Consider the following 23,970-nt stretch of genomic DNA (forward strand, 5'->3'; position numbering starts at 1 on the left):
GCCATAATGACCAAGGGAGCCATCGGGACAATAGTTTTCTTTGTGGGACCTTTTCTCATGGCCCAGCCCGGGAATTGGACTGGACTGTTGTTGATACTCTGTCTAGTTGGGGATGTGGAGGAACGGCTACGGGCTGGAAAGCTTCCCGTTGCCACAGGGGCCGTCCTGCTGTCCCGAAACCGTTTGCAAGTCAAGCACCCTGAATACGGCTGCCGGGCCTCCAACCTGCGGGAAAAGAAAGCTTCATTGAGCCGGGAGGAGTGGGAGGGGGTGGCGTGGCTGCAGCCAGCTCCACAGGGGAGGGGAAGATCTAGAGGAGGGAACTGGCCTGGCCGGAATGGAGGGAGAAAGCGGAATGTGGGAGGGCTCTAGGGGACGTGGGAGGGACCAACGAAGAGGGGAGAGGAAGGGGGGGTCCAGTCTCCCCTGGCCGAACACTTTTTTTCTGAGAAGTCCTGAAAGTAATCTCCAGGACCAGGACTCTGCTTCCAGCCTCTGGAGTTGTGCCTAGTCGAAGGTAGGGGAGTTACTGCTGGCCAGCGGGAAGAGGAGTTGGGGATGGAGAGGATGGTGGACCAGGAGAAACGCTGATTTGGGATGGAGTCGGGAAAGCCAACCAACTGACAGTTTTATTATTGGTCAAGGAGCGAAACAGAAGAGTGGAAAGCTGAGCAAACTGTTGGGGATGGAGGCTTCAGGGTGCAATTTGCAGGCCCTACGCTGAACACCAGGGCTTCGGAGCCAAATGCCCCCAGAACAAAGCTGTCTTGTCTGAGTTGGGGGAAGCAATGGAGGGCCCCCCTTACTGTGGAGGACTGTTTTCAGCCTCGGATAGAGAAGGCCTGAGCTGGGGAGCTAGCCCTAGCTTCTGGTTGCCCAGTGACAGAAAAAGAGGTGTTCCAGGGAGCTTGGATAACTCCATACCAAACCCTGCCCAGCTTGAAGCCTAGGTCTCCTGGAGTCCCTGACCCTGCAGCATATTTGCCAGCCCATGTGCTAGGGAGGGTGGCAGAAGGTTCTCCTACTCCGGTTAGCCTCGGCCCTTCCTGCATGGGCATCTGCCCCCATAGGAAACTGAAGAGTCTTCTCATTCATAGTGCTGAGATTTCCAGGGCTGGGCTCCCAGGCTCCCCTTGCCTGTGATGCCATCTGTCTGTCTAACTGCATGGGTCTTGCTGTCATTTCTCCTGTGCCTGCACCTTGGCTTTTATTCCCTCTCCTCATGGTTTTTGCCTCTCTGTGTCATTCCCCATTACTCTGTGCTTTGGTTTTTTTGGTTTGATTAAAACCATCTATCCATATTCAATGTGTCTCTCACCCCGTGCCTTTCTGTTTTTTCCCCTTCGTTCCCACAGTCTCCCTTCCTGTCACATCCTGTCTGGGTCGTCCTCTCTGTGTCTCTTCCCAATATCTCTGTTTACCCAACCCATCCGTAGACTCTCCATCTCTAACCCATACCCACCCCATGGATGAAAGTAAATAGAGATGATGGTGTTGGTGGTAATGATGGCCAAACCAGGGAAGGTTATGGTGGGACACTAACCACAAGTTATAAGTTTTATTATTTGCAAAGGGAAAGGAGAGTCTCCCTCGCCCCCAATCTAGGTCTCTAGGGCTGTGCCTGTTTTCTTTGTGTTCCTACCCTCATTCAGTGTGTGTGTCTCTCCTTCTCTGTCCCTTAGTGCCCCCCTCCTTGGGCCCCACCCGCCATGAGAGCTGTCAGTGTGTGGTATTGCTGCCCATGGGGACTACTGCTGCTACACTGTCTGTGCAGCTTCAGTGTGGGGTCTCCGTCTCCTTCTATCAGCCCAGAGAAGAAGGTAGGAAGCCAGGGGCTGAGGTTCCGGCTGGCTGGCTTTCCTAGAAAGCCCTATGAAGGTCGAGTGGAGATACAGCGAGCTGGTGAATGGGGCACCATCTGTGATGATGACTTCACGCTGCAGGCTGCCCATGTCCTCTGCCGGGAGCTGGGCTTCACAGAAGCCACAGGGTGGACCCATAGTGCCAAATATGGCCCTGGAACAGGTGAGCGATGCTCTGGACTAGCCCGGACATTATCTAAGTGCAGTTCAAGTACATAGAAAAGAACAAAACACCTTAATGGCACAACCAAAGGGACACGGGACACCAAGAATGGGCAGAATCAAGCAAACCCACAGATTATAAACCATCTAACATACTAATTTCAGGGCCATGTGACCTGAAGCTAGCCAGTACTCTCCAGGAGCCTCCAGTGTTCCATGTGTACAGTGAGAAGGGGGCTATGTTCTCTTCCACAAAGTGAGACTCCATAGAGCTATGCACAAAGACAGCCCAGTGCAGGGGAGCCCTGGGTGATCCAAGTGCAGTCGACTCAGTGATAATATGAGGGCAGGTGAATGGTATCCGAATGTCCCCTAGCCAGAACGGGTCATATACTACAGCTGACAAAATCGGGACCCAGGTCAGAGCTAAAACCAGCAAGCAGGAACTCATGTGGAACAAGTATGACAGTGCGAGGGTTGAAGCACAATTCTCTGGAGCTGAAAGTGCTCAGATTGTATGGGCTCACACTGTGGGTGTGATGGGTGGGCACCTGCTGTTGATCCCCCTCCCCTGTTCCCAGTTGCTCCACTGCTTCAGAGATCAAGTGTCACTTTGGAGATAACAGCCTTGGAGACCAACAGTAGAAAGTGGAGATGCTCAGAAGTACTTTCCTACACTCAGTCCTCCAGAGAGAAGGAGGGAAGGAGGGAGGAAGGTGGAGACAGACAGAGAGAGACAGAGAGGAAACCGCTTTCAGAAAGCCACTTTCAGGAGGAATAGCTAAAGAAACCAAAAGCTTGGCACAGAAACAAACAAGCAAAGCCTCACTTAGCAATTACATGACGGTTGGGTTCAATTCAGGAAGGACAGTCGTGGCTGAAGGGTTTTCTGGGTGGCATCAAAGGACTGAATCAGACCTAGCAGGGGAAAGTTGTAAAGACCCACAAGGACCTTCTGATAGTTACGTGGCCTCCTGGGGCTGAAAGGTAAAAGCCCTGTGAGAATAGGTGAGGTGCCCTGAACACTGGCTGGAACACATAATTTTCGCGAGGTTCCTCCCAGTTTTGAGTGGTCAGTGATAGTCAATATGGCCCAGAAAGTAAAAATAGGGTTTCTGTGGCAGTAGGCCACGTAGGTATACAGAAAAACGCCACAGGGGAGACGCCAGGGTGAAGTGAAAGACTCTAAGATTCCCAAGTCTCAGGGAAAAGTCAGACTCTTAGGCAAGTTACATCATTTTTCGGAGCCCCAGTCTATTTATATAAAGTAATCTTCTGGCAGCTGCAGTCTGAGAATGATTGTGTATATACTATGGCAAAGCATTTGGCCCTAGTAGGGACTTAGTTATAGCTGATAGTGAATGAATCCTGATTGATATTGGTGAGAGCATAAATGTTGATTCTCTGTTGTTGGTTGTTTTGGTTTTAATTCACCCTAATCAGGTCTTCAGCATCCCAGATCACCAGTAACCTTTCATCAACCTCACACCCTCTTTCCTCTCACCCCCCCCAGGGTCCCCTGTCTCTTCCCCATCTTCCTCTCATCAAAGAAGGATTAGCCTCAAGGCCGAGTGAGGCCACCATTACTGTCAGCCATCCTCAAACACTTCTTGCTCATCTCCCTTTCCACAGGCCGAATCTGGTTGGACAATCTGAGCTGCAGGGGGACTGAAGGAAGTGTGACAGAATGCGCCTCTCGGGGCTGGGGAAACAGTGACTGTACCCATGATGAGGATGCCGGGGTCATCTGCAAGGACCAGCGCCTTCCCGGTTTCTCAGACTCCAACGTCATTGAGGTCTGCAGTACACACTTGTGCATGTGCACTCACGCACGCGCGCGTGCACACACACACACACACACACACACACACACACACACGGCTGCCAAGTGCCATATGTGATTAGAAGAGATATCATATAAGGATCCCATAAGCCTTTATAGGATAATGTGGATTTCTGGGACACTTGGAAAGTGGGGGGGGGAGTACTGCACTGTAAAATCCAATTTTTTAAAATGTGTATGGGTGTTTTGCAGTCATATATGTCTGTGTACCCCGTGTATGCCTAGTGAAGAGAGGCCAGATGAGGGCACTGGATCTTATGGAACTGGAGTTTCTGAAGGTTGTGAGCTGCCATGTGGGTCCTGGGAATTGAACCTCAGGTCTTCAGGAAGAGTTCTAGCCCTCGAATCCATTCATTTCAAGTATTCACATTAAATTACTAAACCTGGCATGCGCTCTCTAGTTTCACTCCTGTTCACCTGTCCCTCTCCTCCCAGGTTTCTGCGCTCTGCCAATGTCTTTCTTCCTCCTCTTCCTGAGACACTTCCATTGTAAAGGTTGCCTCATGCTTCAGGCAGACTTATTATAGCTTCCCTCAGTGCCTTCGGACCCTGTGATTATGTCTCGAACATAGCATATTCTGCCACCGCTACACACTGCACTCTGGGGCACATCCTCCACACAGGCAGCTTGGCCTGGCATCCTCAGCCCTGTCTCAGTGGTCACACCGTTGGGTTTTACAGACACAATCAGGGCTCCTTCGAGGCTGCACAGTATTGCTACTGTGATTCTTTCCCCTGCTCTGGTCCCATCTCAGGTGGAGCATCAGTTGCAAGTGGAGGAGGTGCGACTCCGACCTGCGGTGGAGTGGGGAAGGAGACCCCTGCCTGTGACTGAGGGCCTGGTTGAAGTCAGGCTTCCTGAAGGCTGGTCGCAAGTGTGTGACAAAGGCTGGAGTGCCCACAACAGCCACGTAGTCTGCGGTATGCTGGGCTTCCCCGGAGAAAAGAGAGTCAACATGGCCTTCTACAGGTGCGGGGGCTAAGGGTGTTTTCAGACTTTGGAGAGGTTGAGAGGCACTGTAGGAAGCCCGGGGGGTGGGGGGAACGCAAGGAGACTGCTGTGACGTAGGCAACTGGGAAACCATGCGTGACCTCGAAGGCTTTCCTACCCAGAAATTGAAACAGCTAGGCAAGGTGCAGAATGCGCGTGCGCGCCAGTGACGTCATTGGTCGGCAGGCAGATTTCTGGAGTCCGGGCCCTGGGGCCTTGAAAGTTCAGAGTTCGTGGAGGGTGAGGCGGCCTGTTAGAGGCGGTGCCTGGGGATGTCTTTGCAAGGCTGCGCCCGGGGCCTCAGAGATTGTGACTGGCCAGCGCCAAGTCATCCTAGGGAACGCTGTGCAAAGGGTGGCTTCCTTCTTGGGCATCTCATTTGGTGAATGAGATAAACAGCCAGTTTGATGACTTTTCATTGAGCGCACTGCATAAGATGTGGGCCGGGTATTGTAAAAAGTTCCAGCCTTTAAAGAAAGTCTACACTCCTTGCATGAGATAGAAAACCGGTTCAGGCCTTACCTCTAATATGGATAAAGCTGCCTTTTGAACCTGAATATACTCTGGGTAGAACGTGGTGCTAGTGTAACCAATATTTCATTCATCTATAGTGAAATTATGAGAGGGTTCTTTTTTTTTTTTTTTTTTTTAGCCTTGCTAAAATCCAGATAATCACCGCTATCTCTAGTAATCCTCCCCAGAATGCTATCATGGGTTTGAGTGTAATTTTATTATTCCAGTAATTTCAGATCTCTAAGAATTGCCATATGTTGTCCTTAGCATTTATCTGCAGAGTATGAAAACTTTCTCTTAGCCGGGCGTGGTAGTGCATGCCAGCCTGGTCTACAAAGTGAGTTCCAGGACAGCCAGGGCTATACAGAGGAACCCTGTCTCAAAAAAAAAAAAAAAACAAACAAAACAAAACAAAAACAAAAAAACAAAAAAAAACCTTTTTCTTTCTAAAATCAGTACATTCTGTGACATCCACTCATTTCCACGTTGGCTGGAATTTTCTTTACCGTGGTGCCCAGATGTTCCTTCAGCCCTGGGGAATACAGTTGAGTCACCTGCAGACTGGCAGCATTTTACAAAGCTGTGAGCGATCGTGTGCCTGTCCTGGCATCCATCTGGGGCTGAGGTCCTTGCATTGAGCTCAGGCGTTGTCTTTGGGAATCCACACACCAGGTTATAAACAGTTGTAGGATTGAAGCCCAAGCTTTTCCAAGAGGAGTGGATGGACTGAATCAAGGTCTAGAGGGTCTCTCGTCCAGCATGTATTTGATGCCCCACCATGTGCGGCTTCTATCGTAGACTTTGGTGATTCCACACTAAGAACAAACATTCTTCCCCTGAGGACCAAGGGACAACAAGGGACAACAAGAAAACAAGTGAGCTTATAAAATGGAAGGATGGCTGTGTTATCGTGGCTTCTATCAGAACCAGGTTCATGGCTTCTTATTCAAAGAATTGAAAGAGCACAGACAAATAGCAAAGTGGGAAAGGAAGGAATAAATTCAAGGACAATGTGGAAGTGTGGGACAGGTAGGCTGCAAGAGAGCACACAGCAGGCTACCTGAGCTAGAGTGCTAGAGGTCACCTGGTCACCACCCTTTTGTGGGTCCAGGAGAAAGACTGGTGGTTAAGGGATGAACCATGGGCAGTTTTCTGTTTTGATTGACAAACTTGGCTTATATAAGCCTTTGGTTAGTGTTCATATCTTTCCCCAAGAGATGTCTGATTTTAATCAATATGTTCTCCCAATCATGCATAGGCATAAGATGGTAGATTGGGCTTTTCCCTAAAAGTACACTCAGAGAATACAGTAGACCTTACTGCACTGGCTCCCGAACCTGCCCATGCTGGATAGGCTCACTCCTCCTGTTCCTGAATATTCATCAGGATGTGTTTGCTCCAAAAAGGGAGTTACTAAGGGTTCCTGGGTCAGCTGTGACAGAGTGACTTAATTGCTTTGTTTAGAGACAGGTGTGCCTGTAGCAAGATGGGGAGGGTTGGGGGTACTCCAGGATGCTCAGTGCTTTGTTGAAAAGGGGGATGCATAGATTCAAGCCAACTAGAACCCCAGTTTGCTAAGCTGTCCCCATGCTTGCGTGCCTCAGTAGTGTGCAGTAAGGATAAGGAAGTAAAAGTGCTGAGGGAAAGCCTTTTTGAGTAGACATCTCATGAGACAGGGTTTAAAGGCAGTGGGGCACAGCTATGCAGTCGTGTAGTTGAGGATGAGGCATTATAAGAGACAGGGGTGGGGAGAAGGCATTCTTGTCTTCACCTCAGTGAGGCTGGAGCTGAGCGCGCATAGGACGTGTCAGGTGACCTGATCCAGGAGATGGAAGGGAAGAGTTGGTGAGCTAGATCCAGAAGGGCCACGTGGGAGACATTGGCCTTACCCTGTGACGTAAGGAACCATTGGGGAGTTTTGAGCAGAAGTTGTGCCTTGCTGTTTTAATTTTTATCACATTTTTATTTCTTTTGCGTGCCACTGTGAACAGAGGGAGGTCAGAGGACGGCTTGCCAGAGTCCGTTCTCTCCTCTGCAGGGTCCAGGGACTGAACTCGGGGTATCAGTCTTAACGGCAAGTTCCTTTCTATGCTGAGCCATTTTCTCCAGCCCCAGAGGTGGTTTTTAGTTTTGGTTTTGTTTGAAACCACATCTTGGATATCCCTGGCTAGCCCTGAACCCCTGATCCCTCTGCCTCCACCTCCCAAGTCCGGGAATATGGGCCTGCATCAGCACACCCAGCTGAGGGGTGACATCTAATCACATCTCTAGTCTTTACTTTGACTTGTTAATTATTTTATCTTGTTAATTAGTGTGTGTGTGTGTGTGTGTGTGTGTGTGTGTGTGTGTTCGTGTGCTGTGTGTGTACATGACTGTGCATATGGGAGATCAAAGAATAACTTTCAAGAGTCAGCGTCTCCCTCCACGCTGGATTCCTGGGGTCAAGCTCAGGTTCCCAGGTTCCAGTGTGAGAGCTTTTCCCTACTAAGCCATTAGTTGCTTTGCTCTTTTCTTCTCTTTAAAAAAATATATATATCGTGGGGGGGTTGGGGGGGTTGAATGGCAGAGTCAATAATAATTATTTTATCTCCTAAAGGAAAAGCCAGGGCAATTTTGATATGAATAATATATAAGCATTCACCACATGGGTGATAAAGCCAAACTTTTTATCAAATTACAGGTGTGTTCAGTTTTGTGTTTATAATTTAAACTTGTTTTGGTGTTGTAGAATGCATGGAAGCTATAGAAATTTAGAAGGAAAATGTATAGGTATTTGAACTCTTCACTGCTCTTGTGCAGGAAAAGAAACTGAGGCTCTGAGAGCTTCAGTGACTGTAAGAAGACACGTCTTTATATAAGACACTCTCCCTATGTAGCAGCTTACACTGGCAATCCCCTTGTCACAGCTTTGAGTGCTGGGACAGCAGGATCCTCCACCATAGCTGGTTTTAGAGGCCACTCCCTCATTCATGTCATTGTGGCACATACTGACTGACCTCCATGCTAGGGTGGAGAGCACAAGGATGCTAAATGATGATGGAGGTAGGCAGGCGGCAGATTACAGAGCCACGAGCTGTGGCTACAAATCTGCTAGACTTTTCTAATAAATGTAATGGGAAAAGACAGCAAAGTGGCTAGTTGGTTTGTTGGTTGGTTGATTTGTTTGGGGAGAGACAGGGTCTCTCTACATAGCTGTCCTGAAACTCACTATATAGACTAGGCTGGTCTCAAACTCATCTACCTGCCTCTGCCTCCTAAATACTAGGATTAAAGGTGTGTGCTACCATGTCAAGTGACACTAAGGTGTTCAATGAAGTGGTATTCACCCACAAGCCCAGATGACTGGAGCCTAAGGCAGGAAGATCTGGAATTATAGGCTGACTTGGAGATTCAGTCTTGGTGGGGGGTGGGGAACTGTTCAATGAAGATATCTGTGAGATGACATGATCAGGCAGGCTGTGGCTCTATTTTTTTATATGGATTTTCATAAATGAAATAATTATGGGGCTGGAGAGATGGCTCATTGGTTAAAAGTACTTGCTGTTCTTTCAGAGGACTTGAGTTTAGTTCCCAGTTCCCTCACCAGGTCTCAAACACCTGTGATTCCAGCTCCAGGAATACAGTGACTTATTCTGGCTTCCAGGGATACATGCATACACATATGCCCTAACACACACACACACACACACACACACACACACACACACACACACACACACAAGCAAGACACCTACACACATAAACCCAAATTTACAAAAACAAAAAGCAAAAGAGCCATGCCTGGTGATGGCTTGTAATTTGTAATCCTAATAGTTGGGAGGCTCAGACAAGAAAATTATAAGTTTGAGGCCAGCCTGGACAACACTCAGGGGAAGAGAGTAAATACATTTTAAAATGTACATATAAAATCCTAGTGCACATTCACACAGTATACTACATTGAAATGCATGGATATTCAAGAGAAATGGCAAAGCAGGAACATGGACAAAGGAACAATAACCAAGGGGCCAACAGGGAACTCCATAAACCTCTTTCTAAAGATGCAGACCAGCCAGGCGGTGGTGTTGCATGCCTTTAATTCCAGCACTGGGCAGGCAGAGGCAGCCAGGTCTCTGAGTTCAAGGCCAGCCTGGTCTACAGAGTATATCCTGTGACTCCAGTATGTGTGGTACAAAAGTAGAAGAATCAACACTGGTTCGAGGCCAGCCAGGGCTATGTAATCAAGCCCCTGTCTCAACCCTGCACCCCACCACACTGCATACTCTGAGAAAGGCATACATAGTGTTGGGTAGGGCAAAGAGTGGCCACAATTAAAGTCTTCAAAATGAAATGGACAATGAGGAGAAATAGGCTTGAGGAAACAGTTGAAGGAGGAAGTAAGGCAATTTACTTCCCTGCAAGCATGTTTGGGAGATGAGCTCAGCTTGTGAATGACCAGGCCTGTGGGGTTGGAACGTGGGCAGAAAGATTCCCCAGTCAAATGTGAACGCTAATGTCCTCAGATATGTTCTCAGTCCCTGGACCAGAAGTCTCAGGTCTAGACAGTGCCAGGGCATTCCTTGGAGAGACCACCCAAGAAGCACACACACAAAGGGGAGTGAAAGAGGTGTTGTCAGCCTCCCTGGGCCTGATTCAAGCTGCTTCTCTGACCTCCAGATCCCAATGGCCCCTCCTCTGCCCTCCCCTGAGGTTGTCTACCTCCAGAGCCAGCGATGCTCATTCCTCATCCGTCTTGATCTAATCTCTGAAGGTCCTGGTACTGGGGCACTGTTCTGAGTCCATGGCCCTCACTGAGGCTCGCTCGCCTGTTCCTGTGCTAGCAGGGCCAGGAGGGCCTTGGGAGTGGCTGATGCCATCACACTCTACTCTTGGAAGTTCTCCATTAGGAATCTTGTCCCGGATTCTGGCTGCCCTGGCCTTTTCTGCCTGGTTCTACAGCAATCCTGACTCGATCTTGTCTTATCCTCACAGAAAGTTGAGGAAGCGAGCGGCCAAAGCCTCAGCCCGACACCCCAAGTCCCTTGGAAGGTAAAGGGGCAAGAGCCCTGGGGACCTCCTGTCAGCCCCTGAGGCCTCAGGAGGTGGATGGATGGATGGGGACCTATCCATGTCCATCCCAAAACCCAAGCCTGTAGGTTAGGAATGTAGTTGAAGAATGGCTACTCCCAGGGGAGGGTGGGAAGCAGGCATGGGAATGGGTTAGCTTTGATCTTAGGGAATGGGAGGAGAAAGATATGTAGGAACAGCTGAGTAGATACTGCAGCCTCAGCCCTTACATCCCTCCCCCTCCCTACCCACACCCACAACTCCCTCGGTCCAGGAACAATTCCACTCTCTCCTCCATTGACCTTCCACCGACCTCCTCTCCTCGCCCTCACCTGGATTTCCATAATTGGATTTGCCTTTAGTGGCACTGATTCCAGTGAGCATCAGGGGTTGCTGAGTGCATGCCCTCTTTGGCATTCAGCAGTCTTTATGTGCAGGGAGATCAATTGCCCTCCCCATACTGGGAACAAAGGGTCCTTCTAAAAACAGAGTGCTTCACTTTCCCCAGGCCATATGCTCAATGACTGCCTCTTCCAACATCTTTCTCCCTTTTGCAGAACAATCAACAAGTTTAAAGTCAAACACAAGCCCCGAGTGGGCAGAGGGCCAAGCAAGAGGTAAATGAGGTTGGGACTGGAAGCAGGGCAGGCAGGAGCAGGGGCAGGGGTAGGGCTCTGACCAGGAACGCATGCAGGGCAGGCCTGTTGGACTGATGGAGCTGGTGACAGGTGGATTGGCAGCGGTGACAAACATCTTCCAGATCCTTCCAGAAACGGGAAGTAAGGCACTGTGTTCTGAGTCTCTGGGGACTGTGTTAGTCACAGGACTTTGTGCTTGCCCATGTGCTTGTCTTCCTTCTGTGAACTCCAGTAGGCCATCCAGCACTCCGTCCTGTACTGCCTTTCCCCGGAGTGCCCGAGAGATCGGTGTTCTCATCCTGACTTATCCGATGAGTGCTTCCAAGTTCTTTTTGTTTGTTTGTTTGTTTTTGGTTTTTTTCGAGACAGTTAGCTGTCTGTGTAGCTTTGGCTGTCCTAGAACTCACTCTGTAGACCAGGCTAGCCTCAAACTCAGATATCCGCCTGCCTCTGCCTCCAAAGTGCTGGGATTAAAGGCATACGCCACCGCGCCCGGCTCTATTTTTTTTTTTTTTTAAGTAAATACTACCAGGGGCTGGTGAGATGGCCTATGGATCCCACTTGGGATCAATGGTTAAGAGTATGGATTTCGGCCAGGCAGTGGTGGCACATGCCTTTAATCCCAGCACTTGGAAGGCAGAAGCAGGCAGATTTCTGAGTTCGAGGCTAACCTGGTCTACAGAGTGAGTTCCAGGACAGCCAAAGCTACACAGAGAAACTCTGTCTCAAAGAAAAAAAAAATGTGGACTGCTCTTCCAGGGGACCTGAGTTCAATTCCCAGTACCTGCATTAGGCAACTCTACTCAACTGATACTCTGACACATACATATGCACATTATTAAAGTTTTTTTTTAAGTAAACATTACCAGTTTACCTGGTGTGGAAGGTAGCCTATAGAACTTTTCCAGGAACAACTTAAGAATCACAGGCCCCACCTGGCTGTCTGTTAGGCATCCAGTTGCATATTTTTTTTTTCCTGGGCTTCCTCAGAATTCAAGGGAATAAGAGATTCTAACCCTAGCTGGACGTGGTGGCGAACGCCTTTAATCCCAGCACTCGGGAGGCAGAGGCAGGCAGATTTCTGAGTATGAGGCCAGCCTGGTCTACAAAGTGAGTTCCAGGACAGCCAGGGCTATACAGAGAAACCCTGTCTTGAAAAAAAAAGAGAGAGAGAGATTCTAACCCTTCTGTCCAACTTGTCTTTAAAAGGCAGGCAGCACCACTGAAACCTCCCTGATAACTTGTGATTGAGGATAGGAGAAAGTAGCTCTTCCATTGTCCCCTCTTCCCTCAGCAAGCTCACCTCACAAGTGGGCTTCTGTCCCTGGCAGCTGTCGAAGAGCTCAGAATTTGATGAGTGCAAGTTCTTGCAATCCTCTTTGGCTTAGGTCATCTTTACCCAACACGAATCTCTCTGACCCCAGCATGCACTGCTCCTTTTTTGTTGGTTATAAGGAGAGGATAAGGGAGATTTGGAAGTTAGATGTCTTTTCCTGTGATGCCCTGACTTTGATTTTCAGCCAAAGAAGACACTGAAAGTACCTGATCTCTTTGGTTTCCAGGATCCGTCTACCCTGGGCTTCCAAATGATTTCTTTCTGTAAAGTCTCCAGCCTCCTTTGCCTGGTGTGTGTGTGTGTGTGTGTGTGTGTGTGTGTGCGTGCGCGCGCGCGCGTTTGCCTCTGCCTCTGCCTCTGCCTCTGCCTCTGCCTCTGCCTCTGCCTCTGCCTCTGCCTCTGCCTCTGCCTCTGCCTCTGCCTCTGCCTCTGCCTCTGCCTCTGCCTCTGCCTCTGCCTCTGCCTCTGCCTCTGCCTCTGCCTCTGCCTCTGCCTCTGCCTCTGCCTCTGCCTCTGCCTCTGCCTCTGCCTCTGCCTCTGCCTCTGCCTCTGCCTCTGCCTCTGCCTGAGTGCTGGGATTAAAAGCATGCACCAACCACCACTGCCCAGTCCTTTGCCTGTTTTGTTTATAAATACCGTCTCTTCTGTCTTCCTAGCTTCAAATTGTTACATTCCCTCTTTCTCTAATATCAGGGATAGGGCACCAGACTGCAATGAACCAGCCTGGTGGACCACTCCACACACACCAGGTCTCTGCTTTGCCTGTCTCCCTGAGTCCACCCAACCTTTCTGGGAAGAGAGTTCTCCCTTCCCACCACCTAGCTGCAAGCTCTTGTTCTGTGGTATCTACAACTCCCCCTCTTCTCTCATGCATCTCTAGTGTTTCCCAGTTTGGTCCTATTTTCTGCTCAGCTGGCTGTGGGACATTGCTCAGTTGAAATCGCACAAGCATGACTACCTCATTAAAACATCTGTGTTTGCCATTAGGACAGCCATAGCCACCTTCCCTCTTTAGCCATGTAGTCCTTCCAACTTTTGTCTGTCTTGAGTTTGTCTTCATTCCAGAGAGCCGTCACCAGTTCTTCTAGCCTATTCTTGCTATAGCTGTAATAGTATGACAGAGCTTCTAACATGGAAGCGACTCTGGCCTCTGAGAAGCCATTTTCATGCAGACTTCCTCGGTACTCTGCATCCTAGCTCATCTTCATTCGGCGTGTTCAGTCACAGCATAATAGAAGGGTCTGCTTACTGACTGTTTGGGCCAGTTTTGTGCCAGCCCCTCCTTCAGAGCCATGTCTTCTGGCTTCCTGTTAGATCTATATGGCTGCCTTTGGTCTCTTCATGACCTAAATAGCCTCAGCCTGCCTTTAGGTCATTAAGAATAAGGTTGCAGCAGTGTGGTGGTGGTACCTGCCTTTAATCCCAGCACTCCAGAAGAAGGTGGAGGCAGGCAGAGCTCTGTGAATTCAAGGTCAGCCTGCTCTATGGACAGGCCAGCCAATGCTACAGAGAAATCCTGTCCCAAAATTAAAAAAAAAAAAAAAAAAAAAAAAAAGTACAAGACTGTTATCAAACCTGGCCACCCTTCCCTTAGGGTTCTATTTGCAAGTCTCCAAAGGACCCCGACTGGGCAGCGCTCTTTCATACTACACACTAGCCGGTCCTGTCTTCCTACAAGGAAAACACAGAAGGGGAAGAAAGGGATAAGTGGCCATGAGAGGTTGGGGGTTGTCAGGGAAGTGAATTGGCAGATGGCTGTGGGGCGGGGGCGGGGGAGGTAAGAACTCACTCTCACAGCACTTCACCTCACTCCTGTCCCCATAGGATGCTGGCCCAGAAGAAGCAACACTCCTTTGGTCTGCACAGTGTGGCATGTGTGGGCACAGAAGCCCACCTCTCCCTTTGCTCTCTAGAGTTCTATCGTGCCAATGACACCACCAGGTGCTCTGGGGGAAACCCTGCAGTGGTGAGCTGTGTGCTGGGCCCTCTTTATGCCACCTTTACTGGTCAGAAGAAGCAGCAACACTCTAAGCCTCAAGGGGAGGTATGTAAGACAAGTTTTCATTCAGCAGTACTGGGGATTTGAACCTCAGGCTTCACACACACACACACACACACACACACACACACACACGGCAAACTTACCTTTCAGTTACACACTCCCACCCAAGACAGTAAATGTGACCTTTCTCCACCCAGGGTGGGAATTCCCTAGCCCGGTCTCTAGTTAATAAGCAAGCCTTGACCTTTGAAGACAAGGAACCTTCCAGTGGCTGTGCCATAGATCTGATGCCACCCACTATCATAAAAACCTCATTCAGCTCTCCGGACTACTTAAACCAACAATCTCCCTGGTCTTCCCAAATCAATGTTTCCACTCATCTCTTTGGGCATGGCATGTCTCTCTTCTACAGGCTCGTGTGCGTCTAAAGGGTGGTGCCCACCAGGGAGAAGGCAGAGTGGAAGTCCTGAAGGCTGGCACATGGGGAACAGTCTGTGACCGAAAGTGGGACCTGCAGGCAGCCAGTGTGGTGTGTCGAGAACTGGGCTTTGGCACTGCCCGAGAGGCCCTGAGTGGTGCCCGCATGGGGCAGGGTGAGGGAAGAGGATGTTCACACTTCTAGGGGTGCATTCCTTGGGAAGGTATGGAGTCCTCTGGGCAATGGTCTAGTTCCAACCTCCCCAGCCTTGACTTTCGACTGTAGGCATGGGTGCCATCCACTTGAGTGAAGTTCGGTGCTCTGGCCAGGAGCCCTCCCTTTGGAGATGCCCGTCCAAGAACATCACAGCTGAGGACTGTTCCCACAGCCAGGATGCGGGTGTCCGGTGCAACCTCCCCTACACTGGGGTGGAGACCAAGGTCATTCAGACATTCTACTTTAGGTCTTTCTACTCAGGCCCGGACATCCCTCAGCTCCCACACAGCCCTGCCATCTGTGAGCCCTTTCTCTGTCCCTGCTCCCTGCTCCAGACTGCCATCCCCAAAGATCCCCCTGCACCTCCCCTCTATACCTCTACAGATCCGACTCAGTGGGGGCCGCAGCCGGTATGAAGGGCGAGTCGAGGTGCAAATAGGGATACCTGGGCATCTACGCTGGGGCCTCATCTGTGGGGATGACTGGGGAACCCTGGAGGCCATGGTGGCCTGTAGGCAACTTGGTCTTGGCTACGCCAACCACGGCCTGCAGGTAAGCAGGGAGAAAAGGGAACTTTTGGTTGTCACCAAAGTCTGTGTTTTGGGCAAGGACTGTGGAAACACATCCCTTGGCCCTGGAAACTGGAACCTATAACCTCACTGGAACTCCTCCCTACATCCCCAGGAGACCTGGTACTGGGACTCAGGGAATGTAACTGAGGTGGTGATGAGCGGAGTGCGTTGCACGGGGTCTGAGCTGTCCCTGAACCAGTGTGCCCATCACAGCAGCCACATCACCTGCAAGAAGACGGGAACCCGCTTCACTGCGGGGGTCATCTGTTCTGAAAGTGAGTAGTATCAGCTAGAGCTAATTGGAGGGGCTGTGCTGTGATCTGCCTCGAGAGAAGCCAGTCTCCCATACGGAGGGAGATGGAGGCGCCCTCAGTGGTAACCGCCACCCTCTCTCTCACGTAGCTGCTTCAGATCTGCTGCTGCACTCGGCACTGGTACAGGAAACTGCTTATATTGAAGACCGGCCCTTGCACATGTTGTACTGTGCTGCTGAAGAGAACTGCCTGGCTAGCTCTGCCCGCTCGGCCAACTGGCCTTATGGCCACCGGCGTCTGCTCCGATTCTCTTCCCAGATCCACAACCTAGGAAGAGCTGACTTTAGGCCCAAGGCTGGGCGCCATTCCTGGGTGTGGCATGAGTGTCATGGGTGAGAGGGCAGAGGGGGCCAGAGACGAAGGCAAGGCTCAGGGGTGTAACAAGCCTGTTGGGATTCAGGGAAGAATCACAAGTTCCCTTGTCCCACAGGCATTACCACAGTATGGACATCTTCACTCATTATGATATCCTGACCCCCAATGGCACCAAGGTGGCTGAGGGCCACAAAGCTAGTTTCTGTCTAGAAGACACTGAGTGTCAAGAGGGTGAGTTGGGGACAGAGTGGCCTTAAGCCCAAGCATGGCCTTGCCGCCCTTCCCTGACATCTAACACTTCCTTCAGATGTCTCCAAGAGGTATGAGTGCGCCAACTTTGGAGAGCAGGGCATCACCGTGGGATGTTGGGATCTCTACAGGCATGACATTGACTGTCAGTGGATCGACATCACAGATGTGAAGCCAGGAAACTACATTCTTCAGGTGCCTAGCATCTGCCTGAGCTTTCAGATGCTGGGGTTTGGGGTGAGTGATGAGGACACCTGTGACCTGTCGGAGTGCTGCTGGGTCACACCAGCTTTCTTCCTCACTCACAGGTCGTTATCAACCCAAATTTTGAGGTAGCAGAAAGTGACTTCACCAACAATGCAATGAAGTGTAACTGCAAATACGACGGGCATCGCATCTGGGTGCACAACTGCCACATCGGTAGGTAACAGATGAGATGGGTGAATGCAGGGCAGGAGGGAAAGGCTTCCATGCTGTCACTGCCCATGATGGGTGTGTGCTCTTGCCTCTGTGCAGGGACAGCCCCTCACAGTGCCTGTCTATTCTGCAGGTGATGCCTTCAGCGAAGAAGCCAACAGGAGGTTTGAGCGCTACCCTGGCCAGACTAGTAACCAGATCGTCTAAAATGCTACCACCCTCTCTGTAAACCACCACTGGCCCCCAATGGCAGGGGTCTGAGGCTGCCATTACCTCAGGAGCTTACCACAAGAACCCCTGATGTCAGCAGGCGCCCTACACTCAACCACCTGTGCACTACAGGCAACAAACTGTCAAACAGAAGTTGGTGCCTCCTTTACGGGGTCAGCTGTCATTACCTTTGGCCAACAAGCATGGAGAATCAGCCAACAGCCCCAGCAACAGACAGAACACACCACAAAGAACTGCCCCACACAGGATGGCAGCAGCTCATTCTCTTGAATAGGGGAGGTCAAGAGGGTCAGCTCCCATCGCTCTCCGTTCTCCTAAGGACCGCGTTACCTCTAGCCATTTGGTGGGGGAGAAGATCCAACCCCCACTTTTGACTGTAACATGTTGCTAGGTATAATTTTATTTTATATAAAATGTGTTCTTCGGAGCCCAGGACTGATGCAGCGGTTAGAGGGACTTGCCCTCCGCAGGTTCACTGACTCCTCCTCTACCCACATGCACTCAGAACCTAGGCTAGGAAAGCAAGGAGGAGATCAGGGCAAGAGCTTCACACTCTTGCCGGTCCAGTCATTCATTCTGTGACCTCGGGGGTCACATATAAGGTCAGTGTCTCTGATCCGCGCCGGATCCGCACTGCCAGCTGTGATTGGGTTCGAACAGCTTCATAAACATCTTCAGCATTTTGTGCCAATTTCTCCCCAATGGCCAAGATCACATCACCAGGCCGCAGACCAGCCCTGTGGAGGATGGACGGGGCAAGGAGAGAATAGACAGAGAAGTTCAAGGATACATCCACCCATCCCATCCCACCCAACCCCCCCCCCCAGAGCACGCTCCCCATCACCTGTGTGCGGGGGAGCCCAGGATAACTTTATGAATGAGGACACCATGCTGAACATCAGGGAAGCTTGGCTCACGGAGCTGTAGTTCAATAAGGATGCTGAAAGGGCACAGACACTATTAGCTCCACACAGGCCCTCTCCCATCTTAATAGTTCACCTTCTGCCTTCTAGAGCTTAGGAAGTGGGATATACACATAAAAGATAGCTAATTTCGAAAGATACATGGTGTTGATCAACTTCACTTCTGTCATCCTGAAGGGTTAGAACTTAAGCTGAGCCTAGAAGGGTGGGTCCTACCACCTTACGAAATAAGGTATTGAGACATAGAAGTGGAAAATGAAAGTAGTTCCGAAGAAACGGCAAGCTGTCTGGAAGGATAACGAGATGGGTGGGAATGGGCGGGAATGGGCCTCCAGTGCTAGGTCAATGTTGGCTTTACATCACAGCAATAGCAGGATGTACTCAATCTACTGAAAGATCCAGATGCAGTGGGATGAGAAAGTTATGAGAGGGAACAGTGCTTGTGACAGAAGACAACAGCTTATCTTAGGAAAAAACAGACATGAGAGAAAACCCAAGAAAAGGATAGGGTGTGTGTATGGTGTGTGTGTAGGGGTGTGTGTGTGTATGTATGTATAGGTGTATATATATATACATATATATAGATATATGTATATATCACCACACTAACATACATATATATGTATATGTATATATCACCACACTAACATACCTGGGAGTCAGGGTCAGCATCATCACTCCAATGTAGCGGCGCTGGGACCCACTGGTTCCAAACCAGGAATCTGTAATAAAAGAGGACAAATGAACCGCCCCCCAGCTACATTCTTTCCCTTACTTTCTACCAGCACACCCCTCTATACCAAGCCCCAGTGAATGCCCTCCCCTAAGTCCCATCCTCCATTTTAAAGGAACCCCTTTCCCTGTAAGACAGGCTCACTTTTCTTTTCCCCGCGATGCAGAAACTCCCTAAGGCGATCAGAAGGGATGGCAAAGGAGATTCCAGCTGTCACCTTCATGGTGTTCACTCCAATCACCTCCCCATCCTGCAGGGACACAGCCCCCTGTCCCCTAGCCCACACAGATGGCAGAGGATGGGGGCACCTGAACAAGAGTAGCAAGGATTTGGGGACAGAAGTCTGTCTGTCTGTCTGTCTGTCTGTATACCAGGAGAGGAACAAGAGACTAGAGACTTAGCTAAAATTCCCTAAATCAGAGGAAAACCCACACTTCCCACACTAACCTGGGGCATGGATTCTTAGAAGAACACGGACACTCACCAGGTTAACCAGGGGACCACCAGAATTTCCAAACTGTGAGATAAAATGAAAGAAAACATCAAAAAGATCTGGAATCCCATGCTCTGGGAATTCTAAGACCGAGGACATAAACAGGGTGTAGGGAAATTTTTCAAATTCCATTCCTAGCACATGAACTAGAGAGGCTGCCTTTTGCAGCCCAACCTCTGATACAGGCCCAGTCACCACCACGTGTCAGTTGGTGCTCATACCCAACAGCTGTTCTCCCCAATTCCAACCTTAGCACCTAATTTCCCTCATATCAGGACGCACATCAATAGCTGCATCGGTCTGAATGTATTCCACGTTGTTTTGAGGGAGTCCCAGGTCCCTGGCTGGGCGCTGAGCAGAGCTGACAATACCAGATGTGATCGTGTTCTGCAGTGCAAAGGGGCTTCCCATGGCAACAACAAACTCCCCTTGCCGGACATCAGCAGAGCGGCCGAGGGGCAGTGTGGGAAGAGGCTCCTTAAGGGAAACAAGGCCAGCAAAACTGGTCATTTTAAGAAGGGAGCAAGAGAACAGCTGCCATCAGATCTGGCCTACTCCATCCCCACCTTGGTTTGAATCCTCAGTGTGGCAATGTCTGCTACGGGATCCACAGCTGTGACCATGGCCTCATAAGTATCCCCGCTAGGCAGCCTCACTCGTACTCGGCGCCGATCAGCCACCACGTGGGCGTTGGTAACGATGAGCCCATCTGAAGCCACTACGAATCCTGATCCGTTTGAGATGGGGACTTCACGGCCGGAGAAAGGGTGCCTGGGATGGGGAAAGTACCCATTACACTGCAGCTTCCACCTCATCCTGCTCCCTTGCCTTCACTAACGGCAGTTCAACACCTCCTGGTCAACTTCACCATTACCGGTCTAGGATCTCGATATAGACCACAGCAGGGGCTGTCTTCTCCACCACATCTGCGATGAAATTGTACTGGCTCCGGGGAGAAGTGGGTGGCGGAGCAGGAACAGCAGCCAGCACCGTGGAAAGACCCCGACCCCAACCCCACAACAGCAGCACCACTGCACCTCCTGCGCCCACCGCCACCGCCAGCCATTCGCGCCGACGGCTTCCAGGGCTCCTGCGGGCCTCCTGGTCACTGGAGCCTGAAGTCCCCACATTCAATCGTGCCCAGAGATCCGGGGTCCTAGACGTCAGATCTGCCCGTGATGCAAGGAACCCCTCAGGCACCTGGGCCGGGAGACTGGGGGTCCCATAAGTCATCCAGATCTGAGAGTCAGGAGTTCCTGACGTCAGCAGAGCCCGGAGGTCAGGAGCTAACAGGGGAGGCTTCCTCCAGAAGATGCCCCCCAAAGCCCGCCATGCCCGAAGGCTCCAGTTTGCACCCCGCCCCGCTTTCAGCGCAGCCATCAGCTCCGCCTCGACTCTCCTCGCCCGCCCTACTCAGAGGCGGTCCTCTAGAACCCGGCAAGCGGTCTAGGAGAAGCAGGGCACGACGGTAGCTGTTCAGCGCATGCCGGGAAACGTAGTCCCGTCAGGACGCGCTCCTCTCCAGCATACGCACACGCTCACACACAAACACACACACATACACACACATTCCCCGGGGCCGCGAGGCATGCTGGGAACGCTAGCCCTTCCGGGGCGCCTCCGGGCCTCAGGTTCTGGCGTCTCGGCGGATGCCCAAAGACTCCGCCTTCCCAGGGGCCCCCGCGGCCCTGCGAAGATGGCGGCGACAGCGGCCCCGCTCTCCTGAAGCGGCTGCGATGGAACCTCCCCCAGCTCCGGGGCCGGAGCGGCTCTTTGACTCGCACCGGTAAGCGCTGCGGAGGGAAGAGACCGGTCAGCGCGTCCTGTCAGCTTCGGCGCCTGATCGCGTCGCCTCTCGCCACAGGCTCCCGAGTGACGGCTTCCTGCTGCTCGCGCTACTGCTCTACGCGCCGGTCGGCCTCTGCCTCCTGGTCCTGCGACTCTTCCTCGGGCTCCACGTCTTCCTGGTCAGCTGCGCTCTGCCCGACAGCGTCCTCCGCAGGTGCGGACCGCGGCGCCCGGGGGAGCATCGGGGCTGGGCTGGGCTCTGGACCGCACGGTCACCGCCGCCTGTGTCCCCAGGTTCGTGGTACGAACCATGTGTGCGGTCCTGGGGCTCGTGGCCCGGCAGGAGGACTCCGGACTCCGCGATCACCGCGTCAGGGTCCTTATTTCCAACCACGTAACACCTTTTGACCACAACATAGTCAACCTCCTCACCACCTGTAGCACCGTGAGTGGGGGGCGAGGCCGAGAGCGCCACCGGGTGGCTCCCCAGGCCCAAGCTCAAGGCTCCCCTTTACCCATTGGGATTCTCTTGGGGAACACCGAGCCTTTCCCCCAGCCCCTTAATCGCCACCTCACGTGTCACCCTTTTCCTCTTTCTTTCTGTCTTTTCCTTTCTCTTTCTCTTTTTGACATTTCCTTCCATTCTTCTTGCTTTTTCTCCCCGTTCTCAGCCTCTACTCAATAGTCCCCCCAGCTTTGTGTGTTGGTCTCGGGGCTTCATGGAGATGGATAGGCGGGTGGAGTTGGTGGAGTCACTCAAGAAATTCTGTGCTTCCACGAGGCTTCCGCCCACACCTTTGCTGCTCTTCCCCGAGGAAGAGGCCACCAATGGCCGAGAAGGGCTGCTGCGTTTCAGGTGGGTAAGCGCAGGCATCTGGCTCCAGTTGAGTGGGTGCCCTAGTTCCTTTCCTGTCTGCCCACTTTTAGCCCTGCCCTCGAAATTCTTAATTCCTCAGTTGTCTGCTTATGGAGTTGGACAGTTTACTAGTTTAAGTCAGATATAAGTGGTTGGCTGGGCTAGGCTGAACTCCCATACTACTCGCTCTCTCTCCCTCTCTCTTAGTTCGTGGCCATTTTCTATTCAGGACGTGGTACAACCTCTTACCCTGCAAGTTCAGAGACCCCTGGTCTCTGTGGTGAGTGCATGCTGGACAGGGACTACTCTGGGGTCTGGAAGGGAAGTTTCCCACCTGTGGCCCTGGCTTAGACCTCACTTCATGCCCTCCCCTCAGACGGTGTCAGATGCCTCCTGGGTCTCAGAACTGCTGTGGTCCCTTTTTGTTCCTTTCACGGTGTATCAAGTAAGGTACTAACTGTCCTCCGTTTTTGGTGGCTGGGAAGGTGTTCACCTCAAGGGCATGGAAGTAGTGACCACTATCCTGTCTGCCTGTGGTTTGTTAATGTCGAAGTTCTAACAGAAGCAACACTTATCTTCATCTCCCTACTCTCCCCACCACTGTTCCAAGATAAATGGGGAAGGGCCATACCCTTAGCCCCTGTCGACTTAACAGGGCAGGGCTCTGGTTTTTGTAGGTGGCTTCATCCCATTCGTCGACAGCTAGGGGAAGAGAGTGAGGAGTTTGCGCTCCGTGTACAACAGGTGGTAGTGAACAGGGGTGTGGTGGAAGTGGGGGGGTCCCTCCCTCCTGGGGAGAAGGGGAAGAAGACCTGACGAGGCTACAGCTATAACCTTCCAATTCTCCCTAGCTGGTGGCCAAAGAATTGGGCCAGATAGGGACACGGCTCACTCCAGCAGACAAAGCAGAACACATGAAGCGACAAAGACACCCCAGATTACGCCCCCAGTCAGGTGTGTGATCTGGGCACAAAGATGCTTGCTGCGCTTGGTGGTTTTGCTTCCCTCCTTACGCGTGTCTGCCTCTCTCAGTAATCCACTCACCTCATTTTTTTTTCTTTTAAACAGTGCAGTCTTCTTTTCCTTCTCCTCCCAGCCCTTCTTCTGATGTGCAGCTGACCACTCTCGCTCACAGAGTCAAGGAGGTTCTGCCCCATGTGCCATTGAATGTCATCCAGAGAGACCTGGGTATGGGAAAGGGTAGCATCACAGAATGGCAGACACAGGAAAATGGGTCTCAACAGAGAAGGGGTACAGGGAGTGGACACTCTGCCCCTCTCTTCCCAGCCAGGACTGGGTGTGTAGACTTGACCATCACAAACCTGCTCGAGGGGGCTGTGGCTTTCATGCCTGAAGATGTCACTGAGGGATCTCAGTCCCCGCCTGCACCCTCTGCCCCAAAGGTGAGACCTGGAGTAGTCAAGGCCAAGACTTAAGGGCAGGTCTGGGCAGTCTCTGCTCCCTCTCCCTGACTTCTCGCCTTGATGTTGAGACCCTAGCACAGTGCCTCTCTTGCAAAGTAGGCATTCGATGGGTGTATAATGATGATGACTTCGCAAGCCCTCTGACATTGTGATCACCTCAGTTCCCCAGCTCGGGCCTGGCGACCCCTCAGCCCACAGCCCTAACGTTTGCCAAGTCTTCCTGGGCCCGTCAGGAGAGCCTGCAGGAGCGCAAGCAGGCACTGTATGAATATGCAAGAAGGTGAGAGGGTTAGAGGACAATATGTGAGAAAGAACAAGTTGGAGAAAGGCCTGATGAAGCTGATGTGACAAAGCCTATACACTCTCTCCCCCATGTCCCACAGGAGATTCAGAGAGAGACAGGCCCAGGAGGCTGAATGAGCCCAAAGGAACAGGATGGTACCCAGAGCCGCAGGACGGAGACTGGGGGCAGCCCTCACCCAGCTAACAACAGGCCGGATGAGTGGGTGGTAAAAAGGGAGGGATGGGGCTCCCCCAATCTCACATTAAATTCAGGGTTTTCACTCAAGGTCTCTGTTGCCTCTTTGGGTTTCAAAAGCCCCTTGAGCAGGTTTCTTTTCCTGGGTTG

The 23,970-nt window shown here is 51.5% G+C and overlaps 3 protein-coding genes and 1 non-coding gene across 8 annotated transcripts; 3 read left to right on the top strand and 1 right to left on the bottom strand.

Annotated features, from left to right (window-relative positions):
- The first annotated feature begins 432 nt into the window (after positions 1-432).
- Loxl3 (lysyl oxidase-like 3) lies at positions 433-18,794 on the top strand. Its single transcript, NM_013586.5, has 14 exons — positions 433-517; positions 1,683-2,025; positions 3,657-3,820; positions 4,623-4,837; positions 14,216-14,435; positions 14,806-14,986; positions 15,097-15,251; positions 15,412-15,579; positions 15,712-15,874; positions 16,002-16,245; positions 16,344-16,459; positions 16,536-16,672; positions 16,786-16,897; positions 17,028-18,794. The coding sequence occupies exons 2-14, from the start codon at positions 1,710-1,712 to the stop codon at positions 17,099-17,101; spliced, it is 2,265 nt and encodes a 754-aa protein (NP_038614.2). The 5' UTR covers positions 433-517; positions 1,683-1,709; the 3' UTR covers positions 17,102-18,794.
- On the top strand, positions 15,939-16,001 carry Mir7040 (microRNA 7040). The gene has a single exon (NR_106007.1). It is a non-coding gene; the product is annotated as a microRNA 7040 (primary transcript).
- Positions 17,494-20,799, bottom strand: Htra2 (HtrA serine peptidase 2). The gene is made up of 8 exons (NM_019752.3): positions 20,149-20,799; positions 19,841-20,045; positions 19,557-19,751; positions 19,266-19,298; positions 18,926-19,031; positions 18,701-18,770; positions 17,970-18,065; positions 17,494-17,862 (listed from the first exon to the last, which is right to left on the bottom strand). Exons 1-8 carry the CDS (start codon positions 20,652-20,654, stop codon positions 17,697-17,699), a joined length of 1,377 nt encoding a protein of 458 aa, NP_062726.3. The 5' UTR covers positions 20,655-20,799; the 3' UTR covers positions 17,494-17,696.
- Aup1 (ancient ubiquitous protein 1) lies at positions 20,723-23,910 on the top strand. 5 transcript variants are annotated; one of them, XR_377416.3, is made up of 12 exons: positions 20,723-21,060; positions 21,139-21,276; positions 21,357-21,507; positions 21,734-21,918; positions 22,126-22,198; positions 22,295-22,368; positions 22,596-22,662; positions 22,770-22,872; positions 23,015-23,106; positions 23,206-23,321; positions 23,442-23,622; positions 23,726-23,910. XR_377416.3 is itself a non-coding variant. In NM_007517.4 (12 exons), the coding sequence occupies exons 1-12, from the start codon at positions 20,924-20,926 to the stop codon at positions 23,760-23,762; spliced, it is 1,320 nt and encodes a 439-aa protein (NP_031543.2). In that variant the 5' UTR covers positions 20,749-20,923; the 3' UTR covers positions 23,763-23,910. The 5 variants fall into 5 exon arrangements, 2 of the variants coding, with proteins under 2 accessions (NP_031543.2, NP_001288578.1); XR_377415.3 differs by having other exon boundaries at positions 23,504-23,622; NR_125891.1 differs by having other exon boundaries at positions 20,749-21,060; positions 22,987-23,106.
- The last annotated feature ends 60 nt before the right edge of the window (positions 23,911-23,970 follow it).

Source organism: Mus musculus, chromosome 6 (assembly GCF_000001635.26).
Source record: "Mus musculus strain C57BL/6J chromosome 6, GRCm38.p6 C57BL/6J".
Classification (NCBI taxonomy): Eukaryota; Metazoa; Chordata; class Mammalia; order Rodentia; family Muridae; genus Mus; species Mus musculus.

What these genes read in the sequence shown, in the direction of transcription:
- Loxl3 (NM_013586.5), top strand. Translation starts at nt 1,710, where the DNA reads ATGAGAGCTGTCAGTGTGTGGTATTGCTGCCCATGGGGACTACTGCTG. An exon ending in AGACACTGAGTGTCAAGAGG is followed by an intron (nt 16,460 to 16,535) that starts GTGAGTTGGGGA and finishes CACTTCCTTCAG; the next exon opens with ATGTCTCCAAGAGGTATGAG. An exon ending in GGTGCACAACTGCCACATCG is followed by an intron (nt 16,898 to 17,027) that starts GTAGGTAACAGA and finishes TCTATTCTGCAG; the next exon opens with GTGATGCCTTCAGCGAAGAA.
- Htra2 (NM_019752.3), bottom strand. Translation starts at nt 20,654, where the DNA reads ATGGCTGCGCTGAAAGCGGGGCGGGGTGCAAACTGGAGCCTTCGGGCA. An exon ending in CACTGAGGATTCAAACCAAG is followed by an intron (nt 19,752 to 19,840) that starts GTGGGGATGGAG and finishes GTTTCCCTTAAG; the next exon opens with GAGCCTCTTCCCACACTGCC. An exon ending in CTGGGCTCCCCCGCACACAG is followed by an intron (nt 17,863 to 17,969) that starts GTGATGGGGAGC and finishes CATCCTCCACAG; the next exon opens with GGCTGGTCTGCGGCCTGGTG.
- Aup1 (NM_007517.4), top strand. Translation starts at nt 20,924, where the DNA reads ATGCCCAAAGACTCCGCCTTCCCAGGGGCCCCCGCGGCCCTGCGAAGA. An exon ending in TCCTCACCACCTGTAGCACC is followed by an intron (nt 21,508 to 21,733) that starts GTGAGTGGGGGG and finishes CCCCGTTCTCAG; the next exon opens with CCTCTACTCAATAGTCCCCC. An exon ending in CTGCACCCTCTGCCCCAAAG is followed by an intron (nt 23,322 to 23,503) that starts GTGAGACCTGGA and finishes TGATCACCTCAG; the next exon opens with TTCCCCAGCTCGGGCCTGGC.